The sequence below is a fragment of the Ischnura elegans genome, chromosome 2 (genome assembly GCF_921293095.1).
Source record: "Ischnura elegans chromosome 2, ioIscEleg1.1, whole genome shotgun sequence".
In the NCBI taxonomy this organism is placed as follows: Eukaryota; Metazoa; Arthropoda; class Insecta; order Odonata; family Coenagrionidae; genus Ischnura; species Ischnura elegans.
This window is the reverse complement of record NC_060247.1, coordinates 122,821,403-122,834,777: the sequence shown is the minus strand read 5'-3', so window position 1 is coordinate 122,834,777 and position 13,375 is coordinate 122,821,403. Positions and strand designations below refer to the sequence as shown.

The 13,375-nt window shown below is 39.8% G+C and overlaps 1 protein-coding gene across 2 annotated transcripts in view; it reads right to left on the bottom strand.

Moving 5' to 3' along the window:
• LOC124154556 overlaps positions 1-13,375 on the bottom strand; it is a 35,203-nt gene that overhangs the window by 19,765 nt on the left and 2,063 nt on the right. For both annotated transcript variants that reach the window (XM_046528368.1, XM_046528369.1), the window contains one exon: positions 11,297-11,474. In XM_046528368.1, coding sequence (XP_046384324.1) covers positions 11,297-11,474 — 178 coding nt within the window. The remainder of the gene's footprint in view (positions 1-11,296; positions 11,475-13,375) is intronic.

Here is a 13,375-nt window from a genome sequence, read left to right as displayed (position 1 = left end):
GCAAAAATCGCTGGTAGTGAGGTAAGTAACGCCATAAAGGCTCTACATCTACATACTACCCCAAGCCGCCTCAAATAGCATGTAGCGGGGGGGTGTTAGGACATCTGTCGTTAACAAGTAAACAGAAAATGCTCTAAATAGGTTCCGTCTATCATTTATTTAAGTCTTTTAATGTTCGGGGGAAAAACAATTGGGGAAACCGTATACCTACTACTCGAAGTAAGTAAGCGTTCGGCAAAATCTCATCTTAATTTATCGTTTCTGTCGGTCAAGTAAATATTGTAGGGTTCTAATATGATGTTCTCCGAGTCGCTCTGAAAGATATCTTTTCTCAATTGCTCAAGTAATGAAAGCCTAGCGCGTAGCCCCTGAGACTAACGGCTCTCACAACCTAATTCGTTTAACAGCAGTGACAAGCTTTCCGTACACCCGTAGTAAGTTTTGACGAACCGCGTAACTTTCCTTTGTATTTTATTAAGCTCATCGATTCATTGTTTCATTCTGTAAAATGTAATACGGTGTAGGCAGCTGCTGGGCACTTGAAATTTCTATGAGAAATCCAGGTTTTTCATCTAAGTACATTTAAAAAGTAATGATGCACCACCCGAAAGACACTTATGGAAAGAAAAGTTGAAATACATTCCGAAGGAGTATGCGACGCAATTATGAGGATAATTAACCACTTCACTTCCGCAGCAAATATAATTTTTTCCCGCTCTGTTTTCACATCTTCCCTCACATTCCATACCATTCCAGACGCAAATTCCATGGCTTTCCCTCCACTTTCAATTTTTTCCAGACGAGGGACTACCTTCACTATCCTCCCAGGGTTCGTGCTAACTTTCCATTTTCCAATGTGATAGTTTTAAATTTTACTTTTCAATTACTTTCTTACTTTCAATAACTTTATATTTGAGATAGGGCCAAATTTTGAACAAGGTCTACCCTGATTACCCTGCCTATTTCAAAATGAAAGTATAATTTTTACACTAGTTGTTTGTCACTAAACGAAGCCATCCAAAAAAAATTTCCCTCATTTTCAGTCCGGATTTCCAAAATTTCCCTCTTTAACTTTTATCAACAGCAAAGCCGACGTAATTAGGGATTTGATGAAAAAATACAGATAGGTTTGTTTGAATGTGGGTACCCATGGCGGGCCCGCGGGGATACTCTCTCGAAAGGCGGGAAATTCGAGGTGCGAGACTTACTTAGACGCCGGCGCTTCTTACTAAGGGGGGAGGAGAGAGGGGAGGAAAATGAGGGAGGAGGCAGCGCACGCCGGGGTGAATCAAAAAGAGCAGGCCAAAATCTAAAAAAAAAATTAATATGGAAGTTGAAACAAATTAGTGCATGATTTGAAGCATGTCGCTTTTCAAAGGTTGCTTTTTTAACTAAATCGATGACCTCAAAGTTGAAGAGACTCGAAAAAATTTCCCCCATTGAACCTCCTTGGAAATTCAGCATATTAAAAATTAGGGATGAGTCGATTCCACTTTTTTTCGATTCCGATTCCAATTTCGATTCCTTCAAATCGATTCCCGATTCTCGATTCCGATTCCATCGATTCTTGTTCCTTCTAACAAGTGGGATTTTGATTTATCCGTAGCATTGCTGTCATTAAAAGTTAAGAATTGAATGGAATAAAATAACTAGGGATGGACGGATCCAGGATTTTTGGAGCCAGATCCTTCGAATTGGATATTTTCGAATCTAAATGCATTTTCAAATTCCTGCCATTAAACAAAGTCATTATTCAAGTTTATTGTGGGTACATACAATCAATGGAATGCTTTTTAGATTTTCATACACATTTCAATATTTTTATAAATTAAAAATTATTTTATCAGCTTTGAAGTTGTTTTTTAAAAACATCTTTACATACACAGGGCCTAAACTGTTACGCTTGGGTTTGGAAATGAAAATAGGAAAAATCTTAGGATGAACCACTGACCAGTGGCGTAGCGACAGGATCCCCCTAAATATAAAAACACAATTACTTCCCTTCATAAAAGGGAAAAAATATTTAAAAATTATGAATTTACAAAAATGAAAAAAAATGAATCTTTGAAAAATGAAGTTTTTCTATTATGAAGGGCGTTAAAATTAGTTTGAAACCCTCTCCTTTGTACCCTGTTGTTTAAAAATTTTCCCCCCTGGTTTTGGACCCCCCTTAACAAAATTCCTGGCTACCCCCCTGCCATCGACTATGGTGAGGTGGATTTAGCACATCCTCGCGATAATTTACGCTACAGTGCACGCACACGGCATTCATTGGTTCTCCTTATCTCAATGGAAATGTTTATGCACAATGAAAGACATTATTATCGATGTATCATTAAATTGAATTGCAACTGCTCAATTAGCAACAGAATTAACAGTATTTAAAACGGCATTAACGTCACGTGCGATGAGGTGCTCAACCGCTCAGCATGAGGAAGGAGTGGGCAGCAGAAGCGCGTAAAGGAGAGGTGGAGGGGAAGCAGCAGTGGCGTAGCTAGGAATTTCAATCGGGGGGGGGGATACAAAGCCAGGGGGGGAAATTTTTGAAAAACCGGGCACTAAATAATGGGTTTTAAACTAATTTTAACACTTTTTATAATCGAAAAACTTAATTTGTTAAAGAAAAATTTTGTAAATTCCTGATTTTTCAATATTTTGTTTTCTTTTGTGAAGGACAATAACTGTGTTTTTATATTACGGGGGGTGGGGTCCGGACCCTCCCCATGGCTACGCCACTGGGAAGGAGTGCGTAAAGGAGAGGTGGAGGAAGGAGCACACTCCCTCCATATTTCAAACAACAAGGCTACAAATGAGGGAGTCGGATGAAGAAGTGAGATCTTGCTTCAGTGACGTCATTGCCTTCAAAGCGAAGCCGGGCGCGCTACGTGATACATGTAGTTGGCGTTTCTGATCCGTCTCTAATTGTTTGAGGGGTTAATGCTGCGCTTGTTTCTTTGAAAATTGTGCTGTTTGGACAATGTTGCATATCAGGAAAGTGTAATTGTAGAATTGTAGATAGAAAACTGAGTGGCAATCAATTAGAGCTGAAAAGCTATCAAGATATCTTCGGGCCCAGAAAGTCACTCTCCTAACATTTGTCGTCTAGAAACGGAGAATTGAAGCAGGTAGGCCAAAAAAGGTCAGTTGGTGAGACGAGTTAGGGATGAAACACGCGTCAATTGTTTTCGTGTGATTTGATATTTTCCTTATAAGACAATGATTTTTGGTCCGTGTGATTTCGAATATATGAAAAAAAACAACAGAGGCACGGGCTGATGGACGGCCGAGGGTGGTTTTCTGAAATCTTCGACGTTGTTACTTTTGACGTGGTTATTATCCTACGGCGCTGAGATTCCTCCGATGATTGTTCAATCTCTTGGGAAGAGTCACACTAGGTGCCAGTCGTATTTTGCCTTTTTTATTTTCTGGCTGAAAATCCTGGCCACGGCTGAAATTCTACTCGCAACCTCTGCGAGAGCTTTCAAACAAAACGGTTCATGAGTAGGACAAGAATCGCATACGACGACGCATTCGAAGAGAAAATAAAAAGTTACACACATAAAAAAACCCGCTCTCAGCGCGTATTTGTAAGAAACTTTTTTCACAGGAAAACTCGCTCTCTGCACGTTTTTATTATCATCAGACTTCAAATATCATTCGAAAATAAAAAAATATATTTCGATCTATTATACTTTAAAATTGGTGATCCAGATGAATTCTCCGAATGTGATTCATAATCGCAATAATTTGATTTGCCGTTTCCAGCGGTTAATAAAAGAGCGGAAAACGCATGCATTGCTTCCCGATCCCGAGGTTTCCAATTTTTTTTCTCCAAGAGTTGCTCATGAACACGAGGAATTTCAGGGTTCGTCGGTCTGTCGCTCTTGCCGACATTTTCATGTTTCCGAGGCCTCTTAGGCATGTTCGTCGCAGCACCCGCGTGCCAGGCGTATTCTCCGCGCGGGCAAGGCTGACACCGCGGCCGCTTAGGTGTGTGGCAGCCTTTATGCCCCCAGCTTATCGTTTATGCTCAAAAAATTTATCTTCCTGGAATCGATGGAATCGGAATCGTCTTTAGGCGATCGATTCTCGATTCCGATTCCGCGCCCGAGGATCGGTGGAATCGAGAATCGACATTTGGAATCGACTCATCCCTATTAAAAATGATGGTACAACTTTTTTTAAATGCGATTAAAATAAACAATCACAATGTGATTACACGGTTTGTTATTGTCAAGGCTCATCAACTTTCACTGCTAATTTGCTTAATTTATGATCGATACGACAGAAAGGGCGGACCCTGGTTTTCGTCGAAATTTTGTGTTTGTGTAGGATTATAAAAAAAATGATTCCGAGTTACCTCAAGATAGAAACACCACATATATAACAAACATTAGGAGTGTGAAACGAGAGAGACGGTTGACAATAACTTGCGTTGGACGCGATGGCTGGCCAAAAAATATCTTTGATCATGCCGCGCAGTTCCAGGCTGCTCCCTGGACACATGCACAAAAGCATTTGAAAGATATTTTGCTAAGCTATGTTGCTATTCTTATTTATTGATAATTGCTAAGTTTATACCCTGTGTCTCAATTAAAACTATTTTTATTAAGACAGGTTTTTTTTAAATGTTCTCCTTGGCAAGCCTGTTCCAGAAGTTGTTGGAACGGCAGATAAATTAGGCGCTATACCAGTTTACCTTGCGGTCAATGGTAATAATGATTCCTTACGATTGCCTACTTAAGGCGCTTTGCGAAAACCATATGTGCATATAAAAATATGTTTATAACGTCATCGCGCGGCAACCAATAACGGTTGCGACCCCAAAAAGTAAAAAAATGTTTTCCATTACTTCTCCTGAAATGTGGACATTTTTCCCCGAAACACCCAATATAATCAGAAAGAAGAGAAAAACAGGAACATGAGCCGAACTGCGTGACCAGGATAGACGACACTGCAAGCCAAAATTAGGAAGAGAAGGGTGCGTAGCGGCCAAAATCCGCTGAAGCCAGAAAAAAGGACGAGTTTTGCGGAGGCTGCAGCCAAACCGCCGCGTAACTACGATTCCCGACCATCCACCGAAACCTTCCTCACGGTCGCCCATGTTTATCTGCTGCCTGGCGCTACGTCACCAGCGTAAGGATTCGTCAACAACAGTCGGCTCGCTCCGGAAATTGCCCCACGGACGGCTTCAGGAGAACGGTTGATTTAAATGAGGATCCAGCGAGGAAGGAAGAAGGAATATCTTCTGCCTTAAAACCTCAATATCTGCTCTTCAAAAAGACGTGTTTACAATATGTATTTACCCGTGAAAGAACGTGGCGGTTTAGATTTTAAAAAATAAGAACACTGGGCTGTTTCCTGGATATGAATTATAACATTTTTTGTGTTTACACGATGCAATTTTGATGGTGAATATGTATACGCATCGATACCCGCGGGCTGTTGCTTCTCGTAAACAGCCTGAACTATACGTTGTCCACCATAGTTTCACAAAATTTTGCTGCTCCTCAAGGTTTCAGTGAGAAATCATAATTCTAAAATACGCTTAAAACGAAGACGATGCTCGTATATAGAAGCATAGGAACAACGTCGATTAAAACTAGAATATAATCGCTTGCACAAAAAAAATAGAAAATATGATCGCTGCACCTTAAGAATTAAAATTAAAATATACCGTAGGCACTGTTCCGTAAACAAAGAGCTGTTTGCAAATGCACTCAGTAGTTGAAGTAGAATCACGTAAGAGAAGTTGAAGTTGGAAGTGCGAAGATTGACCCTTGAAGTGGCCGAAAGAGTGGTAATAATGATTTCTACCAATTACATACTTTTTGGGGTTTATGCATTGCAAATGACAAATGCATTTTATTCTACTTCTTTAGCTCCCAGAGTCAAGATCAATATTAAAGAAAATATTTTGTTTTTTTCTGTTAAAATATCCCAATATAGAATGAAATATTTTAACATCATACAAGCGATACATGTAAAAACTTGTTAGTTACCTAAAAACAGGCCTTTTCCCCCGCAGGGCACCTTACTTCCAAATATGTTAATAAATGTTGTATGAATCCATTATTTCTATGAATAAACTATTATAATTATCAGTATTTTATAATTATATTGTATAATAAGATGTTTGCATTTTCATCGGCAAATTTATTCAGCAAATATAGAAAAAGAATTAGTTCAAATATAGAAGAAGAATGAGGCGTTTAGTCGCGATGGGAACCGCCTTAAGGGGCTATGGGTCAAGATGCAGCGGCGGCATGGATCCGAAGGGGAGAATTCTATTGCCCCCGCCTCCCCCCCTTCCCACCCTTTTCCTCCCAATCAACAGTCGCAATACCCTGTTCCCGGACCCCACCCGCCCCTCCCCCTCTTCCGAGCACGTTGATTGAACCTAACCGGAGAGGATAGCAGCACAGCCGCCACGCGGAATCTACCGGCACTCGGCAACATCACTCCCAATGACTCAACGAGCTAAATTCAGCCGTGTCAGCTATACCCACACACCATGGAAGGCAGTACACAAACTATGCACACGACTGGCAGCGTTGGAGAGTAACCGAGCAAAAGTACCTGAATCATCACATTTTAATTACTTAGATGATTTCTTCAGAGAGTGCCTGATCCCAGCCATGGGCGGAGTTTTCGCGGGGGGGGAAAGGGGAACCTGCCCCCCCCCCCAACATAATGATAATTTGTCTGAACTAATTGGCTAAGGAATATACCCCCGTTTTAATGGGGAGTGTTCCATAGCCCCTAAACCCCCGACAGGAATGCTGTCCCCCAAACATAAAACTCTAAACTTCGCCCATGATCCCAACTTTGTGGAAGACACTTCGAGTACAGTACTCCGTCCGTCGGATGGGACGTTAAGCTCTGGTCCCCTAGGCGCCTTTCGTCAAGAGTAGGCTGTTGTCGGCGACAGGTTTCTCTCTTCTATTCCTTCTCTACCCTCACCTCAAAGCGCCATTGTCCCAACACCCTCGCAAGTGTCTTGGTGTCCTCATGGTATCCCAACACCCTCGCCACAAGCCTATTGAGGCGTCTTGCGGAGTAGCATGGGGATGATATTGCATTTTGATCCATCAACAGATCATTCTCGATGGCTATGACTACTATCAGGGAAATACTATTCCCACTACGGGGTTTGATACGCACGAAAATCACTTCACACTAACATTGAAGGGCAAGGGCATTCTTATCTCCGCATTTCAGAGATAACTCACCCGGATACTCGCTTCGAAAAGCAAGAAAAATGTGCATTTGTCAGCGTATGCATTCCTTATCTACGCTTGAATATCAAATACCAATGCAGCTGAGTAATTAGATCTAGAAAGGACCGATAACGGACAGAAAATAACCTTGAAATGAGACGTAAACAGGTTACCGGCACGAAGGGGCGGATTCAGGGCGTCCTTAGTAAGGGGGCGAATATCGGATGAAAACAGAATTCTTAGTTCAACTCGTACGTATGACATGCAAGTCATAGATAGAAATGTTTCACTCTCTATACTGCATGTTTGGCTACTGTATTTCAACTTATGAGGTTCATAAATGTGCAGTCGTCTATGACAGGTAAAGTTATCTATAATTTTATTTGATTAGGGGATAGACGTCAGAATTCGTCGGTTAATTAAGGTACTTATACAATTTTAAAACAAGCACAAATCTGACAACTTTTGCTCGATAAGAGAAATAAAAATGAATGATAATCATTCCCATACGATTAAAAGGTCGCATACCTCCAACACGATTGGTCTTTTTTGTGACGGATGCCACCATCTTGAATTACCACCATGGAATTATGCCACCATCTTGAAATTTTCTTAGTGAGCGTAGTAGACCCCGTTAAAATCTACCTGTATCTTAACACTTTGACGGTCATTATGACCGGTATGACTGGCTGAAAGTCAATGAAACTTCCCGGCACGCCATGGCGATCATAGTGACCGGTCACAAAGCGATTGAATCCAGGGTATATGCAGGGCCGGCCTTAGGGAGGGGCGACCGCCCCGGGCCCCGCGCTTCGGGGGGCCCCGCGTTCGTGAAAAAAAATTAAAATATACGATAGTTTTGAATCAAGGTATCATAACGACGTAATTACGAAGTCTGAATTTGGGAGTGGAACACATACTTAGCCAGAGAGTGGTAGGGATTCAAAATGCTCGAGTTTGTAGATGGGGTATAGAGTTTAATATTTTAAGTGAAGGGCCCCGCACTGAAGGTTCGCCCCTAGCCCCGCACCTGCTAGGGCCGGTCCTGGGTATATGTTACGCCAAGGGTAACCGGGAGAATATGTTTTGGTATGGACAATGACTGAAGTGGTCATTATGACCGAATTAGCTAAATATTGAGTGAAATTCACGTTAGATTCAACGTAATAATATCTCTACGTAAAATGAATCATTAAAATATAAAAAAACTACACCTGAGAAGTTTATAAAATGATAAAAATTTAGATAAGTACATACGAATGTTGACATCGGTTAACTTTATATACCTACAAAATTTCGAGATGATAGCATAAGTTCTTAAGCGAGTAACCTTTCACTAAAAGAGACTTGGTGACAAATACTTGAAACTGCGCTCCTCAACTTAGCGAACGCCATTGATTATGTATCTGAAGCCGTGAAGATAAGTGTAGACAAGTGGCTTTAAGATATTGATCAGTCGTTTGTAAACTTTGGCGAGCCATTATATAAACATTAGTTTATCTTTTCGACTTTTCCAGATATTACGGGGAAGGGGCAACTCTCCCTTCCCCCCCACCCACCACTTTGCCACTTTCCACAGGAATGAATGGGTCTCATCAGACAGCATTGCAAGGGCTTGCTTTCTAAAGTTGAATACACGGCAAATCCCTCGTCTCCAGTGGCGTAGTCCGTACCCCTTCCCCCCCCCGAAAATGTAAAAACGCAACTATTTTCCTTCAAAAATAAAACAAAATATTGAAAAGCTATGAATATACTATACATTTATTCAACAAATGAAGTTATTTCCACAATGAAAAGTGTTGAAATTAGTTTTAAACCCTCTACTTAGTACCTTGCTTTTAAAAAAATTTCACCCCTGGTTTTGGGTCCCCCCCCCCCCCCCGAACGAAATTCCTGGCTACGCCACTGCTCGTCTCAATTATTATTGTTTCGTCTATCTCGTGCTATTAAATTCAACACGATATTTGGAGTAGAACAGCGATTACGAGGGTAATACCTCCTTTGTACAGTCATAGAGGGAACCATTAACGACGAGTGATGGCTGTTGACGGAAAATTTCTATTTTGTTCACTATCGATCTGATTAAATAATTATTCGCCTGAGTAACGAATATTGCCGTCAAATTTCATACACATATTGGCATTCACACTACCATCCGTCTCGTACTTCGGATCTAATTGCACCACGCAGAACTCAAAATAGTATAGGTACTTTGCCTAGCCCAAAAAGAATCAAATGGACCTCAGAATCACCACAATTGATGTATGTATAGTAATACTGAGCAAATAATTTTGGTGTCCGGGGAAAAATAGGAAAATTCGTGGCATCTACATAAATGAAAACTGAATGTCGTTTGAAAAAAATCCCGTATTGCCATAGCTACATTATCAGATAAAACGAACTCTTTTCATTTGTTAAGCCATGGGACTTCAAAATGAATAAACAACATCCAAGACACCACACCTAGGTCGTTATTAATATGTTAGTATGTTAGTTAAATCAGGATATTTTAGGGTATTATAATACTAATGCCATTATTCAGGATATCTAAAAATGATTTAACGTCCCTGGCAACGCAAATGCACTATATTGTTGTCGGATGGAAGGAAACCCAAAAGATGGCCAAGCCAGTATCGCGAATCGGTCAAAATAATTCGTTTATGGGTGTATCCGCGTTCTTCACCGTATCGCAGGCACGTAGCAAGGCAGAAATTAGGCGGTGCATATGTGATGTGCGGGTTGCCTATTCTATCAATTCGCACTCATTAGAAGACCACACTTTTCATTAGGATAGCTATAGCATATTTCGATTGCATAAAGCTAAAAGGTAAATTCATAGTTCATTTTTGGTAGACATTATGAAATGTAAAAACATCGAAAAATGGAATGTCCGTGGATAGATGCCACAGGGTAAGTAGTCTCCTCAGCAGATTTATCGCGAGTAGGTAGTCGCCGCAAGGGAGAAAAATATTTCGCGTGCGGCTGAGACTCCCAAAGCTCCAAAAATGTATGGATTTGGATCAGTCTTGCCCTTTGGGCAAAAATTATTACAACTAAAGGGGCGAAAATGAGACCGCAGAGTCCCCTGTGGATTACGGCACGTTACGCAGGTCAGTGTTTACGGCGTAGTATTCAAGCAGGCTATATTTAAGAACGAAACCGCGAAGAGTACAAGAAAGGCAAACACTCCGATGCAACCCAGAAGCGATCTACAGCTTTGAGAGGGGAATTTCGTAACAGGCTTCATTACGAACGCTTTGAATACAATTGTCGGCCGTTCGGTTTTCGACAAATCACTCTCTCTCTCTCTCTCAAGGAAGTTGACTGCGAAGACTGTATACAAACCATGAGAACGCGCGAGCTCCGATACCATGCGAAATGACCTGCCTAACAATGAGGGCGCATTTAACAGTGAGATTGTTTTAACCCAGCTCAAACCGAGAGGGACGAGAGAAAATTTGACATTTCCGATGCATTTGCGGCACAAAACTAACGCAGCGTAATGTATACCACGTAATGCCAAGAGTTTTTATTTTCCATAAACGGGGCCGGACGATACACATGTGCATTTTTAAAAAGGGGTAATTCATAAAAGCAGAGCAACTTTTCATTCTAATAGTCCAAAAGGAAAATTGTGTTCCTTTGTAAATCTACCTATCCACCTTTAAATAGTAGTATAAAATGTTGCAGGGGGAAATGGACTGCCGTTCTATATGGGTAGTACCGCATGTTTTTTTAAGTCAACACCACTTAGCAAAATGAAAATAATTAGGATATTATGCTAAGGACATGGCTATGGGCGAAGTTCAGCATTATGTCCAGCTAAAAAGGTCTAATGTAGTGCTCTAGTTCCCATGGAGGCGGGATTGATGGAATGTGTAGCAATTGCGCACCTATCCCAAAGAAACACTTGCAGAAAACCCTAAGACTCACAATTATTACCCTATGATTTCATTGATCTCATAAAATAAGTCATGCTAACTTAAGTATTACATGCTGAAATGGAAGTTACCAAAAAAGTACTTCTTGAAGAGCAGTGCAGACGCAATGGTAATTCATCAAAGACTAAGGCTTACCTTGACACCAAGAGCCTCCCAGTCCATCTTCACACTCATATTGCTCTCAACAGTTCCAACAGGATCAGCCTTTGACAGTAGAAAGAGTGACGGAGACCTCACCAGTGCATTGTGAAACATTTGACTAGAACGTATGTAATGACATGTAGCTGCGTCATGGAATGTTTTCAGGTGGTACCTATAAAAAATAAATCAATATAATGATCGTTAATTGCAGCAAAACTATTGTCATGACAGTTAGCGAAAAAAAAAACAGTCTCACATAGACTTGGTTGATGCAATAGTCCAATTTTCCCTCTTATGCAAAATTTAATGAATGTGTACTAGCATGTTTTTTGGTCTGTCTTGTTGTCATTTTTACGTGAACGTTTCCCTTAGGGAATGAAATAAAATCTAAGAAAGAACGTGTCATTTTTTGTACATGCCGAGTTAAACTGGAACCCAACAGTTATAAAAAATATTATCAGAAAGTAGGACACTACCAACAGCATATTGAACACCTGAGTTTTTGATAAGGGTTTTAAGAAGATATAATAATAACATTAATACATTCGGAGCTAGGATCAAGCTTAAATTTAAATCAATGGTGCATTAGAGTCGATGGATATAAAGAGACAAAAGGCCATAAGACTGATAGTGAGTGAGACAACTGAAACCAGGAACCAACAGATCAAATAACCACATTATAACATACATTTTTTTCTCTATGATAAGAGTGTCTTAGTTACATAAGATTTGATGCAATCCAAGATAAGGGACATCCTTCACATGGGGCCACAACAAAAAGCTGGAAGTAATCATAGATAAAGAAATTAATTTGAACTGAATACTTTCCACGAGAGCCATCAAAATCACACCAAGATACGACCTTGCGATTCAAATACATGCAATAATTATTATATGTTTCCAAAGTTATACACTGTGCATCGATGTTGAAGAATTGAATGACAGCAAATTTATCGCAAGTAATGAAATTTGACAAACTTATTATAAGGCACTTTCATATGATCCGTCAGAACTTCTTATAATAAATAAAATGATTAAAATGACCCACTGTTGACTTGAAGGGGATCATTAATTTGGGTGACATCTTCAAAGAATATTTCACCAAATGCAAGACGGATAAATCAAACTTTAAGAAGACATCATGCTTTTACTTCACCATACTTCAAAATGGGCTTCACAATTGCAACTATAAAAATATACTAACTGTAAATTAATGATAGAAAAAGCCGACCAACTCATTGGGGGAGGGATAATTTGATAAAATTACAACTGGAAGACTTTAAAAAAATTTGAGGACAAAAGAAGAGAACTTTCCTAAAAATGCGAGAGAAAGTATGTGCCATATACCAATAGCTATAGTTAAAAATATATCATGCAATATGGGCAATGAATCTTTACAAGAATTAAAAATAAAACTCTGGAAAAAAATGGATATCATGAACAGCTGTACCTAATGTACTGATCGCCTTGAGATAAAAATCGCTGAATCATCTTAAAACTAGAAGACATAGCAATAAATATAATTTTGCAATAAGATAAAAACTGCTTTCTGTTATAATACTTGAATGAATACTTTCACTCCTTACAAAGGATATCCCAAAAATAGCTCAAATAATAGCTGAAATTGAGATTGAGGTAAACTTTTACAGAAATGGCTCAAGTGAGAAGAAATTCCATTGCTTTCTCTCCATCACTCATTACATATTTTTTACCATCCCTGAATACATCATTTACCCAATCAGAGCTGAAAGATTCCTAATCAACACACTTGAGGTGACAGCATAAATGATGGAAAAAGATAGGGGGAAAAATCATGTAATGGAAAAAATTAGCTTTTGCTGTGACTGTCATAGTCCCTGAAAAGCTATCATTTGGGTGATCCCTTATGAGGTCACAAAAAAGACCACATAATTCATACTTCACCCACTTCCTCCATAAAAACAGTATTCACATCTCAAGTCAGTGAATATTGACCAAGATTAGTCCCTGAAAAGCTATCATTTGGGTGATCCCTTCTGAGGTCACAAAAAAGACCAGATAATTCATACTTCACACACTTCCTCCATAAAAACA